The sequence below is a fragment of the Caretta caretta genome, chromosome 2 (genome assembly GCF_965140235.1).
Source record: "Caretta caretta isolate rCarCar2 chromosome 2, rCarCar1.hap1, whole genome shotgun sequence".
NCBI classification, from domain to species: Eukaryota; Metazoa; Chordata; order Testudines; family Cheloniidae; genus Caretta; species Caretta caretta.
In genome coordinates this window covers 57,003,387-57,031,122 of record NC_134207.1, presented here as the reverse complement: position 1 = coordinate 57,031,122, position 27,736 = coordinate 57,003,387, and the positions used below count along the sequence as shown (strand labels likewise).

Genomic DNA, 27,736 nt, shown 5'->3' with positions numbered 1-27,736 from the left:
TGCAGAAGATGATGATGCTTGCTTCTTGTTTACAATGTCACCTGACAGTGAAAACAGGCGTTTGCATGGCACTATTGTAGCCGGCGTCGCAAGATATTTACATACCAGATGCGCTAAAGATTCATATGTCCCTTGATGCTTCAACCACCATTCCAAAGAACATGGCGTCCATGCCGATGATGGGTTCTGCTCGATAATGATCCAAAGCAGTGCAGACTGACGCATGTTCATTTTCATCATCTGAGTCAGATGTAACTAGCAGGTTTACTTGTGGCACCTTAGAGACTAACCCATTTATTTGAGCATGAGCTTTCGTGAGCTACAGCTCACTTCATCGGTGAAGCTCATGCTCAAATAAATTGGTTAGTCTGTAAGGTGCCACAAGTACTCCTTTTCTTTTTGCGAATACAGATTAACACGGCTGTTACTCTGAAACTTAGCAGAAGGTTGATTTCCATTTTTGGTGGTTCAGGTTCTGTAGTTTCTGCCTCAGAGTATTGCTCTTTTAAGACTCCAGAAAGCATGCTCCACACCTCATCCCTCTCAGATTTTGGGAGGATCTTCAGATTCTTAAATCTTGGTTCGAGTGCTGTTGCTATCTTTAGAAATTTCACATTGGTATCTTCTTTGCATTTTGTCAGATTTGCAGTGAAAGTGTCTTAAAACGAACATGTGCTGGGTCATCATCCGAGACTGCTATAACATGAAATATATGGCAGAATACGGGTAAAACAGAGCAGGAGACATACAATTCTCCCCCAAGGAGTTCAGTCACAAATTTAATTAACGCATTGTTTTAACGAGCGTCATCAGCATGGAAGCATGTCCTCTGGAACGATGGCTGAAGCATGAAGAGGCATATGAATCTTTTGTTCATTTGGCATGTAAATGATGCCGGCTACAACAATGGCATGCGAACATCAGGTGACACTGTAATTAAGAAGTGTGTAGCATTATCTCTGTAAATGTAAACAAACTTGTTTCTCTTAGCGATTGGCTGAACAAGAAGGACTGAGTGGACTTGTAGGCTCTAAAGTTTTACATTGTTTTGTTTTTGAGTGCAGTTATGTAAAAAACCCCTACATTTGTAAGTTGCACTTTCATGATAAAGAGATTGCACTATGGTACTTGCATGAGGTGAACTGAAAAATACTATTTCTTTTATCGTTTTTACAGAGCAAATATTTGCAATGTAAGATAATATAAGTGAGCACTGTACACTTTGTATTCTGTGTCGTAACTGAAAGATATATTTTAAAATGTAGAAAAACATCCAAAAATATTTAATACATTTCAATTGTATTCTATTGTTTAACAGTGCGATAAATCACGATTAATTTATTTTGAGTTAACTGCATGAGTTAACTGCGATTAATCAACAGCCCTAATCATCTGGCTTTTTTCAAATACAAAACAAATGTTTATTGAATGCTTTTTCTTTTTTGGCATTATTATTGACAGTTGTACCTTTCAACTGTCTAGTAATGGAATATCTAGGCACAATGGTCTAAAACCACAATTTCAGTCTTCACTTTCAATTTTATGAAATTAATGCAACTAGAATTTCTGTTAAAAAATAAAGAAGAAAATTAAATTTTCCATAGCAGTATAAGAACTGAGCATTATAAAACTTTAAAGTACTTGTTTTGGGAGTTTATTTAGATCGTTTAGTGGACTTTAAGATCCCTCACTGACTTTGGATCAGGTTTTTAATATATTTATATATGAAATTTTAGAATTTTCTGTATTTACCGAGCTGAAAAACCTGAGGGACAGCTGGGGAACCATTGAAAGACTTGCCAGAAACAGACATGAGCGGAGTAGCTTCGTCAGTGCCCTAAACGCCAGAGGTGTAATAGGAACATGATGACGATAACTAAAAGTATATCTGCACAGCAACTAGTCACCTGTGGCTGGCCTGTGCTAGCCGACTAACTCATGGGGCTTGGGTTGCGGGACTGTTTCATTGCTGTGTAGATCTCTGGGCTCGGGCTAGAGCCCAGGCTCTGGAACTCCATGGAGTGGAAGGGTCCCAGAGTCCAGGCTCCAGACTGAGCTCAGAAGTCTACACAACAAAGAAACAGCCCCGCAACGTGAGCCCCATAAGCCCGAGTCGGCTGGCATGGACCAGCTGCAGGTTTTTCTTTGCAGTGTAGACGTACCTTAAGAGGCTGAAATATCACCTTTGTAGCTGATATTTAATGAGAATCTGTAATCAGGACTTTATTAAAGTCTTATTGCATCACTGGGTATTTAAGGCCTGTTTGATACACTGACATTTTAGCCCCAAACATTCATATCAATCTAAAGGGTAATCCTTAGCTCTAGGGAGTTACATGGGTGATGAAGATGATCTGTTATGCTGATTCTGAAGCAGAAATGATAAACACACACGTGCCTGATGTGATACTATATATACTTTTTTTAATGGTTGCGCAGTAATTAATTGTTAACTATTCAGCAGCAGCCATCTGAATTTGGAAATTACCTTTCTCAGGGCAAGCAAATAATAATCCCTGTGCTGATAATGTTTATATGCAGGTTTACAGCAAAGCTACATGGAAGTTATAAACTTTTCAATGACAGTCTTCAGTAAATCCCACTGGCACTTTAACAATTAATGGGGAAAAAATGTTTGTTACACTCATAAAATTGGATTTTTGGAAGATCCTGCATAATTTTTTGGGTAAACATTTAGAAATTGTTAGATTCTGGGATCAATCTAGCAGTGCAACCAAAATATCCAATAAGGGAAACATATTGGTTTGAGGTGAACACACGAAAAAACACCAAAACATTTGTGTGTGTAAGGATCTTGCTGTTACATAAATACACAAGAATTTATTCTATGAACTGCCACTATCGGTATTCTGGCTACTATCTGTCCCTTCCATATTTTTAAGAAAGGCAACAGTGAGGTAAAGAACTTCAGTTCCTTACTCCAGTTTTACTCATTGGGTGTTATCCAGCAGTCCATAGAGATGAAACTGCTATGGAAGTCAGTGAGTTTTGCCCGGACTTAGACTGCAAAGCTGAAATGCAGCAGGCAGAGCAGCACTGAAGGGGAAGGGGCTGCCAGTAGTACTTACCGAATGGATTTCCACTTCTGCTGAAGAATGGGACTCATTATTAGCGGGATTCTTTGGTGCAGCAAGTTCAGGTTTCTTTACTTTTGTATCAGATTTGCTTTCTTTGGCATCTGGATTAGTCACAGATCTGGCAGGACTTGGCTTCTGTGGAGTTGGTATCCGTGTGAGTGCTGAAGGTGATGGGTTGACATCTTCATCCTCCTCCCTGAGCTCATGTGGAAGCAGCGTTGGATTCATTTTTACATAGTAGCCATGGTAATGACCATGCAGCTCCCCATTCTCTGTGCTGATGGGATTGTGGTGGGCTGAAAACTTTGGCTGATGTTTCACCGCTATCTCCTCCTTTGCGGGTACTTTTGAATACAGAGGCTTGTTGACCACAGCTGTTACAGTCTCACTAGCTAAACTCTTTTTTTCTTGAGTGAGTCTTGCCTTTGAGCTGGAGTTTTGCCTTTTCAGTTGTTTGGTAGGGGAGGGCTCAGATGGAAGAGGAGAACTGTGCTTTGGGCTTGCTTCAGGTGTCCCAGGGGGTGTAGTGCCTTTTCGATAAAAATGAGGAGACTCTTTGGGGGAAGGTGTTTTTTCTTGAACCTTTTCTTCAGGGTTTTCTTTTACCTCCACGTTTTCTTGAAATCTTTGTTTGATATAATCAGGGCCTGAAAAATAGTATAACAAAATCTTATCTCATTAAAACAAGAATAGGGCCTGGTGGCAAATCTGCCACGCTGTGGGTATGGAGCTGGGCTGAAGCTGAAATAAAGAGGGAAAATAAAAACTCACTCAGTTTTGGACTTCATATTATAATGCATTTGCTAATTAAAGTTGCAGCACCTTTTCCTCTCTGCTTGGCAATAATTTGGGCTTTTCACTATTGGTTTGATCACTTTGCCTTCAACCTTGCAAAGGGACATAGAAAATACAGTAGATTGTCTCCAAATGAGACCATTGAAATCAATGGGAATTAAGTGCCTAAATACCTTTCTGAATCTCACCCCAAGTGGCTAACTTTTTATTTGTCTCATGCATACACCTACCATTTTCTCCTCTAATAGCTGATTTTTGTCTGTCTACCATACATGGTCCTCATCACAATGACACCCGATTGTTATTTTGGTTGTTACATACTTAGGAGGCAATCTCTCTCCTTATGCCTTAATAGCCTGTAGAAGACTGAGCTTGAATCTTTTATAAGTTTTCTGGTTTGAATTTATGAGTGGGTATTTGTGTGAGGGATTGCACTGTCTCTGTCTTTGGGTATGTCTTCATGGCAGAGTAGACCTTGGCTCTTATTCAGAAATTTCACCTAGCTCCCCTTGCATTCCCTCCCTCCCCTTATCTGAGTTTAGTGGTGCTTTCTAATCCTTTACAATAATAACATCTTGTAAAGAATATTGTAACTTGTTGCTGTTGGAATCTGAGAATTAGTTTGCCACTAAAAGGCTGTGTCCCTGTGCAACAGAAACTCAGTGAAGGAAGGACTTCCTAACACACAAATACAAATTGATGGTCTCTCTTCCTCTTAAAGTTTTAATACTGATCTGTAGTAAGGTCTTATTAGTTTGTCATTATTTGTACAAAATATATTTCATTACATTTACAATATCGTCTTCAAGGGTTCAAAAATCATGACAATGTTTTAATAGTAATGAGATTTTTTAAAAAAAGCTAATTGTTTTCTTTGCCTTCTTGTTAGCCCTTAGGACATACTCTAGTCACATTTCCAAGCTTTTCTCCACAACCACGAAGTCTAGAAATATACTTTAAAAAACAAACAAAACAAACAAAAAAAGAGCAGAGATTGTCACATAATTGCTTGATTCCAGAAGCTGACTTTAAGGAAACACCAACTATCACAAAAATCACAAGAGTTGGCAGTATTTCATTTAGCAATATTCTATGATGTATTATTCACAGCTAGTTAAAGCTGAAATGTAATTGAAAAACTAATAAAGTACACTCTGTAATGCTGGAGCTTGGTTTCTTTTTATTGCCTTTGTTCACTAAGAGCAACATTCTGCTTCGTCTTTTACACAGCTTTGAAGTAAAAGGGGAGAGTGTAAGGGGCTTAAAAAGGAGGGACTGGCAAAATTGTAGTCTCTGAACTCCAGGGAGCACAGGGACTTCTCCATCCCTATTCCCTTGGGATACAGAGAACCCTAAGGAGGCAGAGAGAAGATGGGGCCAAGGCCACGGCCCTGCTCCTGCCTCCTCATCAGCCTGGAAGAGGGGCTAAAGCTGGAGCAGGAGGGCAGGGTGCACCCCATACAGATATGTAGCCTGCCTTTGTGCATTAGGGTGGATAGGGATGAATTTAGTCTCCCTGAAGCATGATTCCTCCTGCTGTTTCCTAGGAGCAGCATGTCTCCTCAGTTCAGGGCTTTTATGCTTCACAGGCAGGATCTGAACCCTTATCACTAAATATCCAAAATTCACCATCTGGCAGTGACTCTCCCAATCTCATTAGTGTAATTTAATAAGCACGTGTTGTATTTTTTTATATTTATTTCTATATCTTCAGAGGTATAATGAAAAATTAATCCTATTTTTTTTTGCCAGCTATAAAGGCAATTCCTCTCTTCAAAAAAGGTAATTAGTACAAATGACTCATTTTGGATGATAGAAAAATCCTGGCCTAATCAAGTCTCTGCCTGTCTCTCTCACTTGGAAAAAAGGAGTGTTTATTGTGATACAGTGTTTTCACTGTGAACCAGTTCATCTTCTGGTCCAGCTGTGCATGCTAACACATAAACCAAGTAACAGTTTGATGGTTTAATAATTAAAATGGCATGACAATATATTATTTTTAAATTACTTATTCCGCTAGTGTAATAGTACACTTTCAGTTGCTCTTAAAATTGAATACACTACATCCTGATCTCTTGGGATTTTTACTTCTATTCCTGTGTGACCTTGGGTAAGTCACAACTTTTCTTTGCCTCAGTTTGTTCGCCTGTCAAAAGAGATAATTTAGTGGGCGCAACTGACTCACCTGCTTGAAAACATCTCTCTTGTTCTGGAGCTATTCCCTGTTTTAAAATGGGAAATCCTGTTAGCACCAGTAAAATCTTTCCAACTGGGCACCCTTAAATATGTCTATGAATGTGCTCCCTCTTAGGAATTACTGCCTGAAGCTTAACTCATTAGGGCTAGGGATCATGGGTTCTCAATCTGGTGAATATGAACAGGTTTCCAGAAAAGAGGGTTTTTCTATATGATTAAATGGAGAGGTGGGTATCCCAGCATGCAAAATGTTGAGAGCTCCAGGCCAAACAGTGACAGTTGAGCTGGGTCATGCAACATTTGGAGTCCAGATGACTAAGTCAGATGCCTATTAGGCCTGTAGGTAACAACATGCTGTATAAGAAGCTCTACCAACTTTTTGAAGGGTGAAATGTGCATCCTCCCCTATTAGACCAACTCCACTTGCTGGTGTTGAAGGAAGTGGGTCTGGGGCTCTGCTCTCAGCCCACCCCTTTTAGCTCCCCTCTGGAAGCTAGCCATACCGACAGGTCTAACGAACCCTCTACTCCTAACGTGGCTGGCTCCCTGCACAAGATAGGCTCCTTGTGTCCTTCTTCTCTACTTGCATTCCTACGCAGGCCCAGCCACAATCCTTAATATTTTGTAAGTGGTTTGGGTGGGAGGTCTACAAAACTACGAAATAGTATTATCATTACATACTGTATGCAGAAATGCTGGTTTGAGAGTCACCTGGCATTACCTAAGTGACTAATTGGATAATAATAATTGGAATAATGGTGATTAAAATATAAAGATCCATGTACAGTTTACTCTAGAGACTAGTTTTGAACTGTGTTTGCTCTTCGGTAGAGAAGAGCATCTAAAGCATGGCAAACAAAACACACCTGTATGTACAGTAAACATTGTTCAGTCTTTCCTTCTGTATAGACTTATATTAAATTTAAAAAATATTTAAAGATCTTGTTAAAAGAGAAGCACTTTACAAATAATTTTCTAGAAAAAAGGCACCATTTTAAAACCTGGAGAAACCTAGCGTGGAAAAATTAAAATGGTGCAATTTTATGTAAGCAGGGTTTTGTAGACAAAGAAAAGATGGCAACTCTCTATACAGAATCTAATGTCATCCAAAGTATAGTACACGATGACAGTACATAATTCGATTTCAGAGTATTTCAGTGGTAATTATCAAGCATACACCTATTCCTTTCTTTTAAACTGGAGTGCATAATTATGTAACATCCCCTAACCTATTTTATTTCCATATAACTGATTTACTACTAATAATGATAGTTGCTTTTGGACTCAGTAGATTTAATTCCTAGGTAATGAATGACATTTCTGTTCATTTTAATGATAATAAGTGTAGTTATATTGTGTTAAGGCTAAATTCTTCCCTGAAATGTCTACGCAATGCTCCCAGAATTTGGTTCCAATCCTCACCCCAAACTGCCAGAGGTGTAATGATGACATTATCAGATCCACTGCTCACTGAAGTCAGTGCAGTGCCTAAGTGAAGGATTTATTGCTAATATTTGTATTACATCCATGTTTTAAGTGCACAACCAAGATTGGTGCCCCACTGTGCTAAGCAGTGGACGTATCCATAGTAAGAGAGAGACTGAAGAGCTTACAATCCTATTAGATAAGACAGAAAAAGGGCAGCAAAAGGAAATATCAAATCCCCATTTTACAGATGAGGAACTGAGGCACAAAGAGATTGTGGCCCCAGTTTAGCAAAGCACTTAAGCACACGCTGAACTGAATAGTCCCACTGAACTCAATAGTTAGTTGTCAGTGGAACTGTGCATGTGCTTAAGAGCTTTGTTGTATCATGGGATAAGTGATAGCCCAAGGTCACAAAGAGTGTCTTGGGCAGAACAGGAATTGAACTCGCATCTCCTGAATCCCAGTCCAATGTCTGAATAATTGCAAGCCCATTCTCCAACTTGGCCCTCAGAAACAACACATAGATACATTGATACGTCATACCACTGTGGATTAGTTGAGAGTTACATTTAGTAATTAAAAAGTAATTACTATAGTCATTCTGATCTGGAAGACAGAAATACGAAATAATTATTAGGTAAATACACAGGTCTTTACTGTGTTGTAACCTGGAACAAAGCAAGAGCACACTGGTTGTAGCAAAAGCTGAAGCTCTAGTTGTTTAAACAACTGAATGATCTTTTTTGAACAGTGTATTACAACTATTGATTGATGTTCACCGTTTTGAGGAATAAATTAGTGAAAATCCTGTGACTTTGTTATCCTGTGTGGGGATCAATGTTTTTCTGTAACACTACAGCTGCCAACAATATCTGTGCTGTCAGTGAGAATTATTTTTTACGCTACTGAATATTTATGACTTAAGTCTGACTTAAACCTGAGCTCAAAATTGTATTATTAGAAGGTCCCTATCCTGCAGGTCCTGGACATGGAGAATGCTCACAGACTTCAGCAAGACTTTCTCACGTTAGAGACTTGCAGGGTAGGACCTTTAGAGGTAAGCAGTTCTCAGAAGTCAGGATGACAACTGTGGGGGAAGGAAATAAAAATAATCCTTCATCAGTCTCTTAAACTAAGTATTTCAGTGAGTCAGCACTAGGGTGAAAATAACTGTATTCAGTAAACTTTAGAAAGACAGGATTTTTTATTATTACTTCATTGTGGATGTGAGTATGTGGCGGGAGGAAGAGCTATAATTAAAGTCTTTGGTGCCTATGTTTTATTTTAATATTTCTAAAGGTTAAATTACACGAAAAAAGAGCTTTTTCACTGCTAGGCAGCACATGTCAATGGATGGCTGTTTAGAGGTACATGTAAAATGAGTTGCTGGGGTCAGTGGACAGTTTTGTCCACATTACCACCTCCTATGGTTGTGGATTTATTTATGTTTGGTGAGATTTGCTAGCAGTATCTGTACAGGGACCAAGGACTGAATGGAACTGGAGACTAATGACTCAATCCCTCAAGGTGCTGATCTCCTTCAAGTAGTATACACCTTGCAGGATCCAGCACTCAAGTATTCTTCTCACTCCTAAAGATGGTTTCCCATTCCTGGGCATATCTGAGGGGTTTTGGTGGGGAACACTGTTGATCTAGCACCTTTCGGTGAACTCAATTGTACCAAAAAATTATTGGCAAAGTAACACAACATACTCAGTAGCATGTTCCATCTTGTTCATATAATATAAACAAACAGACTAAGTTTGCACAAGCTCTGAGCAAGTTTTGAGTAACACAGTCAAATCAGGGGTTACAGAAACAGTACTTCACTTGTACAGCATCTTTCATAATAACTGAACCTGAGAACACGGTTCATACAATTGTGTAGTTTAAAAATGAATAATAGCAGAAGGAGGGAGAAATGCATGGTCTAGGCAAAGGCTTAGAATACAATTTCAGCTGGGATTTGAAAGGAAAGGGATAGTTGATGACACAGCATTCAGTGCTGTTTACAAGGAACTTGAGGTCAGAAGCTGATTTGCATTTTCAGCCTCTGACTGGTTAGTCAGTATACCCAGGATTTTTAAGTGCCAGTCAGCAGTGTGCTCAGGAAGTCATTAAACTTTACTTCTCTGGATTGGATTTTAAAATTGTTCTGGCCTGCCTGGCAAGAATATATTTTTCCTACTTGCTAGCTCTAGCATTGAGATGTCTCAGGGTCAATAGATTTGCCCAGATAGGCAAATTACAAGACAAAAAGCCACGTTATGCTACAAAGTTTGGTCAATGCAAGTTACCTTGGTGTACAGCCAATGACCTTTGTATATTGCTTGAGTCCATGCATACCTGGGTGCGTGCTTTGGCGCTGCATTACTCATCACAAGTGCTTGTATCCATGTAAAATGTGGTGCACCCCGGGTAAGTATCTGAGCTCGTCCTGTGCTGCCATCTGACACAATGCCTTGTGGGACATTTTTGCCGTGCTTTGTGAAATACCAGTGATTCACCCAAAGATTTCTGGGAGCTGGGGTCAAATTCCTACCATGCCACTTTCTCCATTCCATAATGTTTTCCACAGCTCACAACTTTCATGCTGGTTGCAAAACTCCCACAGTCCTCCATGCCGCTTTTCAGTCTCTTTGGCAGAAGCATGGACTCTGAACAGCTCAGCACAATACTCATGAACATTGCTAATACAGCATGCACAATTCTCCGGTATTAGAAGAACCTGAGCAAATACTATTATAACTGGGATTGTAAAGACGAAGACGTGGAGATGTTCAAGTGCAGAAACTGGAGGCTGACAGACTCAATGGGAAAAAATGCCAGGCTGTTGCTGGTGTTCAAGGAGCAGCTCCACACAGTGGATTTCTGCTTCTGGTCTCAAGAAATGAGCACCGATTGGTAGAATTGCAGCATAAGGTACATTTGGGATGATGAGTAGTGGCTGCAGAACTTTTGGTTGTAAAATATCACATTTCTGGATCTGTGTGCTAAGCTCACCCAGACCTCCAGTAGGACCACCAAAATAACAGCTGCATTGTCAGTGAGAAGCAAGTGGCAACCATGCGAAGCTTGCAACGCTGGACTGGGCAATCAGCTTAGAGTTGGAAAATCCACAATGAGGGCTGTTGTCATCCTTGTGCGTAAGGCCATTAAGCATCTCCTGCTACACAGGACTGTGACCCTGGGTAATGCGAAGGACATATGGATGGATTGACAACACTGTGGTTCCTGAATTGCGGTGGGTTGGTAGATGCACCCATATCACTATTCTGGCACCAGTCTACTTTGCCACTGAATACATCAACTTCAATACCCAAGTGCTAGTGGATCACTGTGGGTGCTTCATTAATATCAATGTGGGCTGGTCAGGGGAAGGTGCATGATGCTTTCTTCTTTAAGAACACAGGACTTTTCAAAAAGCTGAAAGCAGGGACACTGATGATACTGAAATAGCAATAGCTATTCTGAGGGGCCCAGACTACCTCTTGCTCCCATGGCTCATGAAGGTTTACAGTGGTCACTTGCCCAGCACCAAAGAAAGTTTCAACTACTGGCTCAGCAGGTACAGAATGACAGTTGAATGTACTTTTGATACATTGAAGAGATACCAGTGCTGTTTACTTAGTACTTAATAAGGCAAACATGCCCCTTGTTATAGCTGCACATTGTGTACTGCAGAATATCTGTGAGGTGAAGGGGGAAAAGCTACTGCCACAGTGAAGGGGTGAGGTGGTCAGGCTGTTTGCTGAATTTCAACAGCCAAAACCCAAGGCTATTAGAAGACAACTGTGGAGCTGTGTGGGTGAGGGAGGCCTTAAAAGAACCTTTAACAGTCAGTCACGGTAATGTTGTTTGATGCTTTTATGAAATAGGGTCTCTCTTGTGTATGAGGCGGAGTCAAAGAAGGGGACAGACCGCAACAAGGCAGAGATGGCTGTCAACAGGACAGCCTAGGGAGGACCAACCACGGAGTTCTCCAATGATTGGAAAGGCTGCTGAATCCTGGATCTCTGGGGATGTAGGTCAGTAATGCTTTGCAGCATCTGAGTTTATTGCCTGAGCAAACCCATTATACCCCCGTGCACTTCCTGATGTGCCTCTGGGTCCTTTTCTCTCTCCTGCAGCAACCACTCTCTCCATTCTTGGTCCTTGTCCATGGTCATGGCCATATGTCCCCTCCAAGACCTGAGTTCATGACCTGAGGCTGTACAGGATTGGAGGATCTCGGAGAACATATCCTCTCTAGTCCTCTTCTTTCTTCTCCTGATCAGGGTCAGACATTCAAACAACATACAGAGGGCACCTCTCAAGGCCACCACGCCAGAAGTTGTTCATTGAAATAGACAGCCACACCACTAGATTTACAGTCACGAGGGAAAGCGAAAGAGAAGTCTCAAACTCCCTTCAATTACTCCTATACCCACCTTTAATGAGAAATGCTAACTGTCACTTTAACTTTGGAGCACCTTGTTACAGCACTGCTCTGCAGCTCAAACGCTAGTGAGCACGTCCTAGCTTAGTGGGGAGGGTGGGAAGGTGTTCTGTTCCTGAAGCTTTAAATACTGGAGGCCCTGCCCCGGGTTTAGGGAAAGGACAATGAATACTGGCAATATTTTCACAAGCAGTAGTGATTTTGGCTGATATCTCACTCCCAAGAGTGACAAAGGAATAGAGAACGCAGCTCTTACTGGCGTCCTGAAGCTGCCCAGGCTCATATGCTACTAGCTTGTTTATTACAATGGTGCCTGCTGAACTCATGGCAGAATAGTCCCATAGGAAAGTCCCCAGTTGTGGTGGAAGAAACAAGGCTGTCGTCCCTAGAATCTTCAGGAGAGGACTGCAGAGTATCTCCATGAAAATTTTGTCAAGATCTCTCAAGAGGATAAAAGGAACATTTCTATCCATATAAGCAAAGTACTCTGAGAGGCCCCCTCTGCTTAGCCCAACAAGCCAAAGAATTGAAAAGCAGATGCTGAGTCTACCTCTATTTGTCTACCTGAGGAAAGGACACTGATCTGATATGGATTGTGTAATTGGACTTCCATACTAATCTTTTTGAATTTATTCCCTAACATTCTATTTTTTAATATTATACAGGTAAAGTAAGCAATCAAAAGTCAATGACTGTTTGCTAAACTTGCAGATGGGATGGGCACCATTTTTAAATGGGGAAGAATAGTGGAGAGGGAGGAGAAAAAGGGAGGGAAGGAGACGAGATTTTGGACAATGTAAAGCAAAAAACTGATAAGGAATAATACATATGCACACTTACCCAAGCTCCCTTCTCCTTCATCAGTGGGGTCATTTGTGCTTGCCTTTTGGGACTGGCTTGACTCCAGTGGAGTTACAAACAGCTCCTGGCTCACAGTAGGATTTGAGTTTCCTGCCGTGTTGCCCTCCTCCTTGCCTTTCCCAGGAAGGGTCTCTGCCTTGGGCTCCTGCGAAGTGTCCACGTTGAATGCAGGGTGCTGGTGTGGTCACTGCCAAGTATGGCAAGCAGTTTGTTGTAAAAACAACATGTCTGTGGGGCAGCACCAGATTTCTTGTTGCCCTCCCTCATCTTTTGGTATCCCTGGTGAAGTTCCTTTGTTTTCACACAGCACGGCTGCTCATGCCTATCGTGCCCCCATTGAAGCGTCCCCGCTGCAATCTGCAGGTCAATGTTGATATTTCTGTGGCTGCCGCATAGCTGTGCTTGCCCAGCCTCTTCTCCCCACAGTCCAAGTAGATCAAAGACTTCTTGCCTGCTCCAGGCAGAAGCACATCTAATAGCGCTCAGTGTGCATGGAGTTGGCATGGTTTTAGGTACATAACAAAGGTGAGCAGGTAGGTGTGCTTACCCAGGTGGGCAATCAGGAAAAGGCATTTCAAAAACATGTGTGTGATTTTAAAACAGGGGAGGGGAGGGGTTGGAGTGGCTGTTTTTTGTGACCGCTGGGCAGCGGAGTTCAAAATTGTGACTGGAGCGGCCACTGTTGCAAGGACAGGGGTAATGTGGGATGGCTGCCGCAGGACTGTTTGGATCAGTGCTAGTAATCAGTGTGTACACTCGCACTGTGTAGACCTAAGTAGGTAAGTCATGGCTTTGTGTTACTTGGGGAGGTGCTCTTATTGCATCACCGTAATGTGGTGCTTACATTGGAGGGATACAAATTTTGGTGTAAACAAATGCACAACTAGGTTGACGCAAGTCTATGTAGATCGATCTAAATTTGTATTGCACACCAGGCCAAAGAAAAGACAGGATATGGCAAATTTTGTATAATATAAAAATGCCCAGATAATATCTAAATTTCAGAAATTATCTGGGATCCTTCCCAACCTTCTCAGGTTCTCCACCAACCACCCCCACGCCCCCACAGAACACAACTTCTCCAGCCTGAAACTACTTTCCCCCTAGATTTGGGATTCAAAGTCTCTGGGTAATTGTGCTGCTTCTTTTATCATTACTCTTCCTCCCCCTTCCACATCGGAGGCAACAGTGATGCCAGTGCCTGCCAATAGCTCTGCTCTTGCCTTTGAACATTCTTTAGGGTATCCTCCAGATCTGATTTTTGTATGGGGAATTGTTGTGACTGGACAGGGCAGCCCCTTGGCATGCAACTTCAGAGGTGAGCCAAAATATCTTTTGAGGTCAGTATGACATAACATGATGTTGTGCCACGGCAGATTGTGCTATAATCCAACAATGCCATGTCATCATGCTGTGATGTAAATGTCATGATGCACAAATATGTCTGAGGACAAACTTTAAAAGGTGGCATCCCAAAATCCCCATTTGGCTCTAAAGTAGTCTCAAATTCACCTCTCCCTCTCTCATAAAGTAAGAGAGGCTACTTTAATTTTTAACTGCTGCAGGCCTTCAGTTTACTGTGTACCCCATGTGTAGAAACCCATGTATTCATTAGGCTTACAAAATATTGTACATCAAGTTTGCCTTCTGAAATGCTTGCTTTATTTCTTTTCAGAGACCAATATCATAGTGCACCACAAACAACTTCCAAGTAATTTTGCTACAATGCCTCATTCTTTCAAAACCTTTACTGGTGCTTAACTCTCCTGTTACACCCATGAACAAGATAGGGCCTCTTCCAAGCCTACAATCAAACACACACTTTGACCTGCTTCTAGCCAAACTCCAAAAGTGCTTAGTCACTTAAGTTACAGGCCATGTACAGGCCTGGCCAAGGTCAGTTCCCAAGTCTGTCATTTATTCTGCTCTGCTGTCGACATGCTGGGGATAAACTATTGACATGGCTTGGAGATTGGTTGCTGTACTTCTAAACCTCCTGCCTTTTAGAGATAAATGCATTATAAAACGGAAGTGACTTTGTTAGCATAACATAACGTGATCCTTAACTCACAAACCATAAGAACGTATTACAAAGGCTAAAACTCCATCCAAACATTACCCGACTTGCTAGAGAAAGTATAAGAGTGTCAAAAATGTAGGCGAACTTGCAAAATGGTCCAGGTTGTGTACAACATCATGAACTTGCAACTCAAACAGCATGGTAAACAAGTTTATCTAACAGGGAAAACTTTGAAAGGTAACATGTCTCAATCGTTCAATGCAATATCAAATCCTCCCATCAATTCCTGCAAAGCTACGTTAAGCACTATCATTCACTTAATTGAGTACAGTATTTAGGCAGGATTTTTGCATGTAATATCCATAGCTGTTTTCAAATTAGTAAAAAAAAGACACCAATTTCTCATTATTCAAAATAAACCTTAAAAGCAACATTTTCAAAAAATTTCCAAATACAAATTTACAAGATGGACAATATGTATAAAGGGACTTGATCGGATAGTGTAAATAGTAGAATAGTGAATCTCTCAAATGGCTATCAGTAAACACTTAAGTGACAATAGTGTTTGTGCCCCTTCTGTGTTCTTTTTGGGTACGTCTAAACTGTAATTAGACACCTGCAGCTGGACCGTGCCAGCTGACTCAGGCTCACAGGGCTTAGGCTAAGGAGCTGCTTAACTGCAGTGTAGACATTCAGGCTCGGGATGGAAACTGACCTTGGGGACCCTCCTGTTTTTGGGTTCCTAGAGCCCGGGCTCCAGTCTACACTGCAATTAAACAGCCCCTTAGCCCAAGTCAGCAGGCATGGGCCAGCCACAGGTTTATAACTGGCATGCAGCCATACCCTCTCTGAATATCCTAGCAAACGTCTAGAGGAGAGGAGGAGGAATGTTTGTGTAAACAGCACATTTTGAACTCATGTGAGTATCTGCACTGTAAATTAGGGCCTAATCCTTCAATGGTAGGCCCCTACACATCTATTGAGCCCCATCTGGAAATACTGTACCTGGATTTGGATCTGATATGAAGGATAGCACTGTGAATAGTACATTTCTCGACAACACCACGCTGGGACATGAGTTCATTGTCTCAGAGGAAAGAATGGAACTTATTGAATCACCAACACTGCTTCCTGAAGGCACTTTGTTTTCCTAAGTATCCCTTTACTAGCCAGGACTGATTGTACTTAGTTTATATTTGACAAGATCATATTCCAATGAGATATGGCTGCCAGGGCAGGACAGGCTTAATTTTTCCTGGCTGAATAACTTACATATGCTGTAATCTACATGAGTGCCACTGACTTTTAAAGGCTCACTTAGCCACTGAGCTGCTCCCCCGTAGGCAGACACCTTGATATGGTACAACTGCCAAGATAAATAAAGTTTTAGGCTTTGCAAATATAATAGCAATCCTTTTCAAAATATTTAATTTCATTGGGCTTCTTGGAAGTACAGTGCAGTTATTAGAACCTCTGGTCATTTATTCATTTTACAATTGCTCTGAAGAGTAACCCTTGATCATATTTTGTAAAATCTGAATAAATACATCAAAAAGTTTTAACCAATATTAACTAAAGCAGCCAAATGGTATTCTGTTCTAAAAATGGTTTTGTATCAAACAGAAAATCTAATGCATGCTCTCCATGATGTGCTGATTCTGCAGGACTGACATTAGTGAAAATAATTAAATATGTATTTGTCACTAAAATAAGCAGATATGACTGAATATATGCAGATATGTGGCATAAACAGATGTTTTTACAGTCAGTTGTCACAGTAGAATGACACACTGATTTTTGTAACATTTCTTTGAATACCTTCCAGCTTGTCCACATCTTTCTAGTATTGAGGTGCCCCCAAATAACCTTAGTATTCCAGGTGCAGTGTCACCAGTCACGTGGAGAAGGGACTAATACCTTCCTTCTCCATGACATGCTGCCTTTGCGTATACAGCTTAAAATAGCATTAGCTATTTTGCTGCCATATCACATTTCAAGTGCAAGGGTCTGATTCTGCTCCCAGGAGAGTTTGGCAACTGACTTCAGTGGGCGTACCATCACGTCTTATATCTAATATGCTGACTCCTATCACTCCTATGTTTCTTTGATATTATTACTGGTGGTCAAGTTTCTTCCTTTCATTTTAAACATTTAGGTTGATGATTTCAGCCCTATGTGTCAGCTTGGCTTTGTCTCAGATACAGATTATTTAGAGTCAAATTGTGAATCCCTTACTTGCACTGGTGAGCAGTTACTCATATGAGAGTGGCAACACTGATTTCTGTCCCCCAGTAATTATTTCCAGTCCATATTTGTAACTTCAACTAACTACTTTGTTTTTCTCTGTCATCACTTGCTCTTGCATCACCTCATTTCACCATCACCGGCTGATTTAAATATACTGTGTGCCTCTTCTACATTTAATTAATGGACATGGATCTACCACTACTTCCTACGTCATCTCATTAGATGCCTCCTTCCTGAGCTCTCTGAGGACAAAAAAAAAGGGTGATGGTAAAATGAGACACAGTTTTCTGTCCATGTGCCAATGCTCATGTCTACACCAATTTGAATGCTATTTTTAAAAAAGAGGTTTACAAAATTAGTAGGCAAGGAAATGCAGTAACTGTAATGTTTTGTTTTAGCAAAGCATGGTGTGGAAGTAGATGTTTTTCTCCCACAATGGTTTTAATGGTTTTACAGTAGTCTCTCGTGAAGTTATATTTGAAAATTTCAATAGAATTGGTCTGGTATGTCTTGTTCTTAAAAAAGCCAAGCTGTTTATTGCTCATGGTTCTGTTAACCTAGAGAAGTTCCCCCCTCCCTCCCTTAACATGTGCATAACTCCATCAAAGACCTAGTTGAACTAGGGCACTCCAGACTGCTGTGAGGGGATTCACACACTGATCTTTAAGCCTCTGGAGTGTGAACAAAATCCAGGCACTGCCCTGGCTTCGGGTAGGCACACTCGAAGTGCAAATTCTTTGTCTAGCACCCTCCCCCGCGAGCTGAGACCCCCATGCTCTTGACTTAATCTCATGAGAAACACATGCAACTCAATACAAAAATAATAACCCTTACACACATTTCCCTGCCTTAGTTTCCTCACCACTCTAGAACATTCTCTGCTGTGTCCAGGATCCTTCTGTTGAAGCTCATGTCTTGACTTCTGAACCATGGAGCCTCTTTCCTTAGGTCAGCTTGTGTTCTCTGAGCTTGGTTGGTTCTGCAGCGAAATCTAGTCCTCCTGCTTTGAAAGCATGCCTATCTCTTCACATCTCCTGCCCAACTTCCCATGTCTCTCTCCAAGGCCTTCCCCTTAAGAGTCCTTTTAAAAACCCTTGCTTTGTTACATCTGTTCCTTTGTCCGGTTGGAGGATTTTCCACTTGTTCCATTTCTTCCTCCCTGCAGACAAGTTGGAGGAAGTAGCTTTTTCCAGCCTCATCAGCCAACCTGTCATTCAGGTGTTTCATAGGAACAACTTCATAATATGGATCAGAATTCATAATTTGCATAGACAGATCCCCCAAACTGTCACAAACTCTACCAGAGATTTTTGTGTGTTCCCCCCATTCCATTGTGACGTTGAGCTAATGGATTTGCATAGCTGTCCTGGCTCCACTGCCTGTTGGGCCAGAAGTCACCACAAAGGAGGGAGAAGAATTTGCCTCACTGCATCTGAATGCATGTAGAAAATTTATAATTATAAGCCAAGTAGCAAGTTTCCCCCCGCACATATTTGGACTTGGGGGTAGGGGGAGGGGAGAGGGGTTGTTTAGTTAACATGCACTGAACGAAACCTGGACTTCTGGATTGCTACTGGGGATTAATATTTACTACTCAAAGCAGAGATTATTGAGTAAATTAAATGGAGTAGTTCTCTACAAAATAAGAGCAGCTGTTCAGCCCTCACAATCTCTACCAGGCCATGTAGGCTCCATAGCAGTCTGACCAAGTTAGAGGAAATATGAACATGAACCAGAAGCGTCAAAGAAAATAAAAATCTCCAGCACAATGAGATTTAGAGCTGTATGCTGGGAGTTGAGATCTGTAAATACACAAACCAAGCCTTGGGCATCTCAGGTCCATCCATCCACCTAACACAGCCAACAGCAATTATTGCAACCTTAGTAATACTCCAGGTATATAGACTGACCAATCTTAGGCCAAAACTACAATCAACTGTGCGTAAGAAACGTTAAACAAGAACAAAATATGCAGTGTGGGGGTGGGAGAGAACTGATATCTTTCACTGCTGTGGGGTGCTCTCGTCTGTCAGCCCAGCTCTCACTGCATCATTGTGCTTCTAGTGCTGATGGCTGGGTGGAATCGCTCATGGGGAAAGCCTGATAAGTTCTGGCTCTTAAAATTCTAACCTGGGGAAGCATTCAAGTTGAGTAGCATCAAAACAATCCCTCCCCACCCCCACTGAGGTTTAGTGTTCCCAGAAGATAAGGGATACTCCCCTCATGGACTATAGGAAGGTTGGAGATAGGATGTTTAACAAGATTGTAATAGTAGCCTTTTTTCCCCCTAGGCATCAAAACAGCTTCCTTAAAGACAGATGGCAACCCACTCCCCGAAAGGGAAACCTCTGATAATCTGAAGCAACACCAGATCCAGGACACTGATCTAAATCATAGGTTGTAGCTCAGAGCACTCCTTATGCCTTTAGAACTTCAGTGAGCAATATCAGCTTGAAATTCAAAACAAAGAAGATAAAGTGTTGTTCCCTCAAGATTCTGCTGTGTCACCATGGAGGCACACAATATAGTTCAGATATGAGTGGTTTTATGGGCAAAATAGTCACTGTTTTAGACTCATTATGCCAGATGCTGATCTCAGTTACATCAGTTTTCTATAAGCGTAACTTCAATAACAACTCCCTGACTTCAATAACAACTCCTGGTTCTCACTAGTGTAAGATCAGAATCACACAATCATCTCCGACTACAGTATAACAGAATTCATGCCCCCTTTCCATTAAAAGATGCATTGTTTCTCCCCAAATCATGTGATTATGTGAGACTCTCAGTTTTCATTTTCCAAAAAGTAAATTTCTAACCCTCACAGAACGACCACCCCCTAGACCCCTAGCCGTACCCCTTTGCTGTCTGCAGTGCTAGAAATCAGATTATGCAGGGTCCTAGCATGAGTAGGCTAAGACGCAGGGCTCCCTGTACCTTCTTGTTCACCACACCACATTATTTATCTTTGCAATCACACTTGTGGTGCTGTATTTCCAATATGCAAATACTACGGTAACTAATTACAGAAAAGGTAAATGTCAGGACTTTAATGGTATTTCAGTATTCACGTTTCAGACTGACATCTCACTTTTACAATATGCTAGTTTGTTTTATTGCTTTACTCCCTTTTCATTCTCCCTCTAAACTACAGTATAACAGCTAGAATGTTTTGACACCTCCTGGTGTCTGTGTAAAATGAGTGCAATATTTAAATGTGAAAATAGGTACATCTAATGTTCAGTTGGAATGTAAGAGGCATCATGCTAGGGGGCAAGTTAAAATTGTTTCATTTCATAATTGTAAATTGCACCCCACATTGTCCCGGTATGTACTGAGTAGGAGGCAAGAGTTTGAGGACTAAAAATTTAAGAGCCTGATCCAAAGACTCACAGAGATTTCAATGGGCTTAGGCCTCAGGAGAATCAGATAGGATCTGGCTAAACGAGAAAAGACACAATGATCAGTTGTTTAAGGAGAAACATTTCAGACGGGAGACTTTAGGCTTCACTCTGTTTCTCTTTCTTAAAGAAAATTGTTGATATCCCAAGTGCAGTCATGCATACCTTGCTGACAGACTGCTTGCTTATCACACATACAGTTCTAGCCAAGAAGAGGGTAAAATTACATTTTCCCACAATATCTTCTTTTCCCCAAGACAATTCAATGCAATGAAAGGCTGTGTCTTAACTAGAGTCATGGAGATTGAGACTATCTCATGCTTCATTATCTTTCAGTAATACCTAATAGGACTCTATGGAGATGCTGGAAACCGAATAGGCTTGGGCAACCGAGAAATTGCTATAACGGAGACAACAATGTTGAGTTTGTTTTCTTTTAAACAGGCATAAACCCAGTATTATTTTGAATAATGGCTCTTGGAGAGGGATATATAAATATTATTATGGGCATGCCTTGTTTATTACTGTTAATGACACATGATAATAAGAAATGGTGCTCTATCAGTCATAGCTATGATATACTGGAAATATTTAAATATAACACTGCCGCGTACTGTGAGGTTCAGAACTGGATGATACCAGACAGAAGTGATCTATTTGAGCAACATTCAGAACTTTCAGCCTGAAACTGGATATGTTAAAATTCATGCACCTTTGAGGAGATTCACGGGTGCACAATTCAACATAATACCCTCTGCAGATCCTATGCTGTATTGCGGCTGATGTGGGATACTTAAAATTTGGTAAAAATCTTTGAATATTACAGTCCCTTAAAACAAAGCTTTTTAAGAAAAGGAACAGAAATTAAAATATACATCTCACATGTCTGGAAATGTTTATCATGGATTAGGAAACTTAAAATCAAGATTCATAAAACCTGCTCTTTCTATCTCTAACTACACAGGTTGTAAATGTTCCCACACAAGAGACTGACTCAGCAAAAACTTTCTAAAAACTATTATGTGACCTACCTGCCTATGAACTTTCCTCTTCTGTTCTCTTGCTGGCCGTAATCCTGCCTGCAGAATTGAGCATGAATGACATAGCCTTGCATCACGAATGTCACAAGGACTAGGGGAGGAATCCTTCCACCCAGATCATAGATGGGCAGTAAACTGCTCTACTGTTGCACTTCATCCAAATGACTGAAGTAGCCACCATATTCTGGCAAACACACCTTTGTAGGAGGTTTGACAGAAGGATACATATAGTTGAGATCCCCTGAAGAACTGAGTGCTAAGATGTACAAGGGGCATGCACCCCCTGCAGACTCAATCATAGAATATCAGGGTTGGAAGGGACCTCAGGAGGTCATCTAGTCCAACCCCCTGCTCAAAGCAGGACCGATCCCCGACTAAATCATCCCAGCCAGGGCTTTGTCAAGCCTGACCTTAAAAACTTCTAGGGAAGGAGATTCCATCACCTCCTTAGGTAACGCATTCCAGTGTTTCACCTCCCTCCTAGTGAAAAAGTTTTTCCTAATACCCAACCTAAATCTCCCCCACTGCAACTTGAGACCATTACTCCTTGTTCTGTCATCTGCTACCACTGAGAACAGTCTAGAGCCATCCTCTTTGGAACCCCCTTTCAGGTAGTTGAAAGCAGCTATCAAATCCTCCCACATTCTTCTCCTCTGAAGACTAAACATCCCCAGTTCCCTCAGCCTCTCCTCATAACTCATGTGTTCCAGTCCCCTACTCATTTTTGTTGTCCTCCGCTGGACTCTTTCCAATTTTTCCACATCCTTCTTGTAGTGTGGGGCCCAAAACTGGACACAGTACTCCAGATGAGGCCTCACGAATGTCGAATAGAGGGGGACGATCACGTCCCTTGATCTGCTCGCTATGCCCCTACTTATACATCCCAAAATGCCATTGGCCTTCTTGGCAACAAGGGCACACTGTTGACTCATATCCAACTTCTTGTCCACTGTAACCCCTAGGTCCTTTTCTGCAGAACTGCTGCCGAGCCATTCGGTCCCTAGTCTGTAGCGTTGCATTGGATTCTTCCGTCCTAAGTGCAGGACTCTGCACTTGTCCTTGTTGAACCTCATCAGATTTCTTTTGGCCCAATCCTCCAATTTGTCTAGGTCCCTCTGTATCCTATCCCTACCCTCCAGCATATCTACCACTCCTCCCAGTTTAGTGTCACACTGTCCTTCCTTCTCTTGTACAGTAAGGTGAAAGAGTTCTTTTGCAGAGGGTCTCTACACCTGTGGAGTAGGGGGTCAAGATTTGCCCCACACAACTGGAACAAAACAGTTGTAAAATGGAAATTCTTCTTGATGAGAAATGGATCCTTTTACACCCCCTTTACACCAAAATCAAGCCATGTTAAATAACATTACTTTTGATCTCCAAGTATGCAATGAAAAAGAACAGAATGGGGAGTAATGGTCTCAAGTTGCAGTGGGGGAGGTTTAGGTTGGATATTAGGAAAAACTTTTTCACTAGGAGGGTGGTGAAACACTGGAATGCGTTATTTAGGGAGGTGGTGGAATCTCCTTCCTTAGAAGCTTTTAAGGTCAGGCTTGACAAAGCCCTGGCTGAGATAATTTAGTGGGGGATTGGTCTTGCTTTGAGCAGGGGGTTGGACTAGATGACCTCCTGAGGTCCCTTTCAAACCTGATATTCTATGATTCTATGATCTCAGGCTGATAGAATCCTTGTCCAGGGGGCCAGGATTCACACTGACACACGTTAGCATTTACTGTTTGGCTATGAGGGCCCCTTCTGTCTCCCAATCTTGGGAGCTTCTAGCACTGCTCTTTCTGTAGGCTTCCATACTCCCTATTATCCTCCTCTAACCTATTTAATTTTGACAAAGTCCCTGTTTCCAAGTTCTTACCTTACTCACTCATGGAGAGGTATTAACGGGGCCTATTCAAAAATATTACTGTTATGATTATTGGATGTGACCAAACAGCTTGAGCAAATCAAAGCCTACTAAAAATTTAAAGCACGTATATATATTCAAAGAAATGCAGTCCTTTCAAGAGATTTGGTTCTCTGACTTTATTCTGAACCCATGATGTGTGATTGTGTTCAAAATTTAGATTACTTTTTCTCTGTCCATACGCCTTTCTACACTTTTTTGCTTTACATATACCAGTATATAATCCAAAATTAACAATTATAAAAGAAACTTAGAAAATCAAATTTAAATCATTATTTGACCTTTCATTGATTTTGAAGTCCGAAAGCTAATAAATAGTTACATAACAGTTAAATTAATGTCACTTTGTACTTTAAAGAAACAAAACTGCTTACCTAAATTGTTCATGTGAAAGACTGTACTGTGTTTAAATCAGTGATTCTCCTAGATCAGTGGTCAGCAACCCACTGACCGCGATCGACTGCTTGATCCTGGGGACTCTCCCAGTTGATTGCAATCTCCGGTGGTGTAGCGGGGCTGCTGCTAAGGCCAGCTCCCTGCCTGCTGCAGCCCCACGCCACTTCTAGAAGCGGCCAGCACGTCCCTGTGGCCGTGGGGTGAGGAGGGGTCTCTGCATGCTGCTCCTGCCTGCAAGCACTGCCCCTGGAGCTCCCATTGGCTAGGAATGGGGAACTGTGGCCAATGGGAGCTTTGGGGCCGTGCCTGCAGAGAGGGGCAAGCGTGCAGATCCATGTGCCCCACGCCCCCTCTCAGGGGCTGCAGAGGCATGTTGGCCCTTTCTGGGAGTGGTGCGGGGCCGGGGTAGGCAGGGATTTTGTGGTACAGGAGAGAGTGCGGGGTGCTGGCTCTGAGAGGGGGGGTCAGGGCTGGGGTAGGCAGTTGGGGTGCAGGGTATGGGGTGCTGGCTCCAGGAGGGGGCTCAGGGCTAGGAATTGGGGTGCGGCCTCCCGCTGGGTGGCACTTACCACAGGCAGCTCCCAGGTGGCGCTGCAGCCTTCTCCTGCACCCGAACACCCTCCCAGAGCTTGCACCCCTGACCCCCTCCTGCACCAAGCCCCTACCCCAGCCCTGACCCTCCTCTCGAGCCAGTACCCCAAACCCTCTGCCCCAGCCCTGACCCTCCCCCCAAGCCAGCACCCCAACCCCCCTGCCCCAGCCCTGACCCTCCTCCCAGAGACAGCACCCCATACCCCCTCCTGCACCCCAAGCCCCTGCCAAAGCCCTGACCCCCCCCTCAGAGTCAGCACCCTGTACCTGCTCCTGCACCACAAACCTCTGCCCCAGCTCTGACCCCCCTCCCAGAGCCAGCATCCTGCCCCTCCCTGCACCCCAATCCCCTGCCCCAGGCTCAGCCCAGAGCCTCCTCCCACACTGCAAACCCCTTGGCCCCATCCCAGAGCCGCACCCCTTCCCGAACCCCAACCCCATCACAGCCCAGTGAAAGTGAGTGAGGGTGGGGAAGAGTAAGGGACGGAGAGAGGGGGGGTGGAATGAGCGGGGCAAGGCTTTGGGGAAGGGGTGGGGTAGATCCTGGGTTGCCCTTAAATTCAAAAAGTGATCTTAGACATAAAAAGGTTGGAGACCACTGTCCTAGATACACGCCTTTACTGCAACATTTGAAATCATTGGGAGCACTTCCAGGATGTGACCATATACCGATCTTGGGAAAATACACACACAAGTAGGGTAGAAATAGGGATAGTGCATCCTGTATTTATATTATATATAAACGTAAACTAGAAAGGTTTTGTCAAAACAAAACTGCTCATTATAATCATGAGGATGTACTGTAGTTTGAGATGTAATAATGAATTTCTTTGCTTTGGCTCAGGCTGCAAAAAAAAAAAAAAAAGTTACGTTCCAAGACTATAAGAATAAAGCATGCTGAGACAAAAAAATAAACTCATTTTAAAATAAAATTTCAGAAGATCATGAAATGTGTGGTTTCCCATGTATTGTCTCAGCACATATATCCCAGAAATTGTTCTGAGCTTATGGTCTGGAAATGAGTGTAGTTGCAGGTACTGGAAGGCACACACAACTATGGAGCCAGGATGCTAAGCTGCCTTATTTCCAGTGGTTGGTGACTTTTGGTAAGGAAAGAGGGAATAGGTTGATGGTAAGAAAAGGTCACAGGGTGAGGGCGCTGGGAGATTGTGGGAAGACACTGAAGAACTCGTGGCTTTCAACTGCAGGGTTACAACACACTAAATGATACCTTGAATGGGAAGCTCACTTGAGGTCTGCCTTACTCCCTGAACCATGTTAGCTAACTCATGTGATTTCAACCATATCCCATAAATGAGAGAGGAGGGTTTTTTGTCTTGATAGCAGGACAAGTTAGTAGGAAAATTGAGCTATAATTTGTGTTAACCTGCGAGTGAAGACAAGCCCTAGAACAGAGGTCCCCAAACTGTGGGGCATGGAGGAACATTCGGGGGAGCGCGGCTGAGGCTTGGCCTCGCGCCTGCCGTGGCCCCAGCCTCAGCCTCTTTACCCCTGTCTGTGTCACAGCCTTCCGGAGCCGAGGCTCTGCTACCGGCTCTGCCAGGAGGGAAGCAAGGGGGAGGGGAAGGGAGGACAGGAGTAAGGTGGGGCATGAGGTTAAAATTTTTGGGACTTCTGCCCTAGAAAGATAATCGAAGAGCTGTAACTCTTGACTAAGGGGGAATATGATAGAGGTCTATAAAATCATTAATAGTAAGGAGAAAGTGAATAGGGAAGTATTATTTACCACTTCACATAACACAAGAACTAGGGGATCACCCGATGAAATTAACAGGCAGCAAGTTTAAAACAAACAAAAGGAAGTACTTCACACAACACACAGTCAACCTACGGAACCTGTGTCAGGGGGACGTTGTGAAGGCCAAATGTATGACTGGATTCACAAAGAATAAGTTCATGGAGGATAGGTACATCAATGACTTTTAGCCTAGATGGGCAGGGACATGACCCTATGCTCCAAGTGTCCCTAAACCGCCAACTGAAGTCTTTAAACCATGATTTGAGGACTTCAATAGCTCAGACATAGGTGAGAGGTTTTTTTGCAGGAGTGGGTGGATGAGATTCTGTGGCCTGCGTTGTGCAGGAGGTCAGACTAGATGATCATAATGGTCCCTTCTGACCTTAGTATCTATGAATCTATGAACTGCCAGAAACTGGGATTGAAAGACAGGGGGCGGATCACATGAAATTGCTTTGTTCTGTACATTCCCTCTGAATCATCTGGCACTGGCTGCTGTAAGAGACAGGATACTGGGCTAGATGGACCACTGATCTGACCGAGTATGGCTGTAATGTTCTTATTGGACAGGTAAGAGACCAGATAATATTCTGAAAATACATATTAACACTAGATAAAAATCTGTTACCCACCTTTTCGTATCTGTTGTTCTTCACGATGTGCTGCTCATGTTCATTCCATTCTAGGTGTGCATGTGCCCACGTGCGTGGTTGTCGGAGATTTTTGCCTTAGCGGTATCCATAGGATCGGCTGTGATGCCCCCTTGAGTGCCGCGCTCATGCTAGGGACATAAATAATGTGTAAAAACAATAACCGTGTATCTGATTAAAATTCTATCGGTTACACGGTTAAACGTTTAACCCGGGAATTAGTAATGTGGGGCAGCGGAGGTGTTGCAGCACTTCAACGTTTTACACAGAGCTCCGCTGCTGGCCCCACACCCGGGATCCTGGCTGCCGACCCGCGCCCAAGGTCCTGGCTGCCAGGACCTCTGGTGCACCAGGATGCATGGCACAGGCAGCAGCAGACAACCAGGTGCACGGGGTTGGCAGCCAGGACCCCGGCAGAATTTAATCGTTAACAGAAAAGCTTAATGCTTATCGGTTATCCGGTTAAACTTTTACATCCCAGGCTCATGTGTCAGTATATCTGGCGCTGCTGGCCCTACGCCCTCTCAGTTCCTTCTTGCCGGTAACTCCGATAGAGGGCAGGGGAGCGGGTAATGGAATGGACATGAGCAACACATCTTAAAGAACAGTTACAAAAAGGTAGGTAAGTGGTTTTTCTCCTTCGAGTGCTTGCTCATGTCGATTCCCATTCTAGGTGACTCACAAGCAGTGTCCATGGAGGTGAGCTCAGAGTTCATCATCAGGCAGCTTGCAGCACTGCTCTGTCAAAGCCAGTGTTGTCTTGAGTTTGCTGGGTAAGTGCATAATGAGACATGAACGTGTGGACAGACGACCAGCTAGTGGTCCTACAGATCTCTTGGATTGGCAACTGGCCCAGCAAGGCCGCTGACAACACTTGTGCCCTAGTCGAGTGTGCCATCAT

At 42.7% G+C, this 27,736-nt stretch overlaps 1 protein-coding gene across 6 annotated transcripts in view; it reads right to left on the bottom strand.

Moving 5' to 3' along the window:
* The window catches only part of JPH1 (junctophilin 1), a 247,022-nt gene that overhangs the window by 140,451 nt on the left and 78,835 nt on the right, over positions 1-27,736 (bottom strand). For 2 of the 6 annotated variants that reach the window (XM_048840980.2, XM_048840981.2), the window contains exon 4: positions 3,090-3,745. The exons of 2 other annotated variants lie outside the window; for them this stretch is intronic. In XM_048840980.2, the coding sequence (XP_048696937.1) occupies positions 3,090-3,745 (656 nt within the window). Of the gene's footprint in view, positions 1-3,089; positions 3,746-6,059; positions 6,116-26,821; positions 26,967-27,736 lie in introns of those variants that run through there. 2 more of the 6 variants (XM_048840983.2, XM_048840985.2) reach the window with 2 other exon arrangements.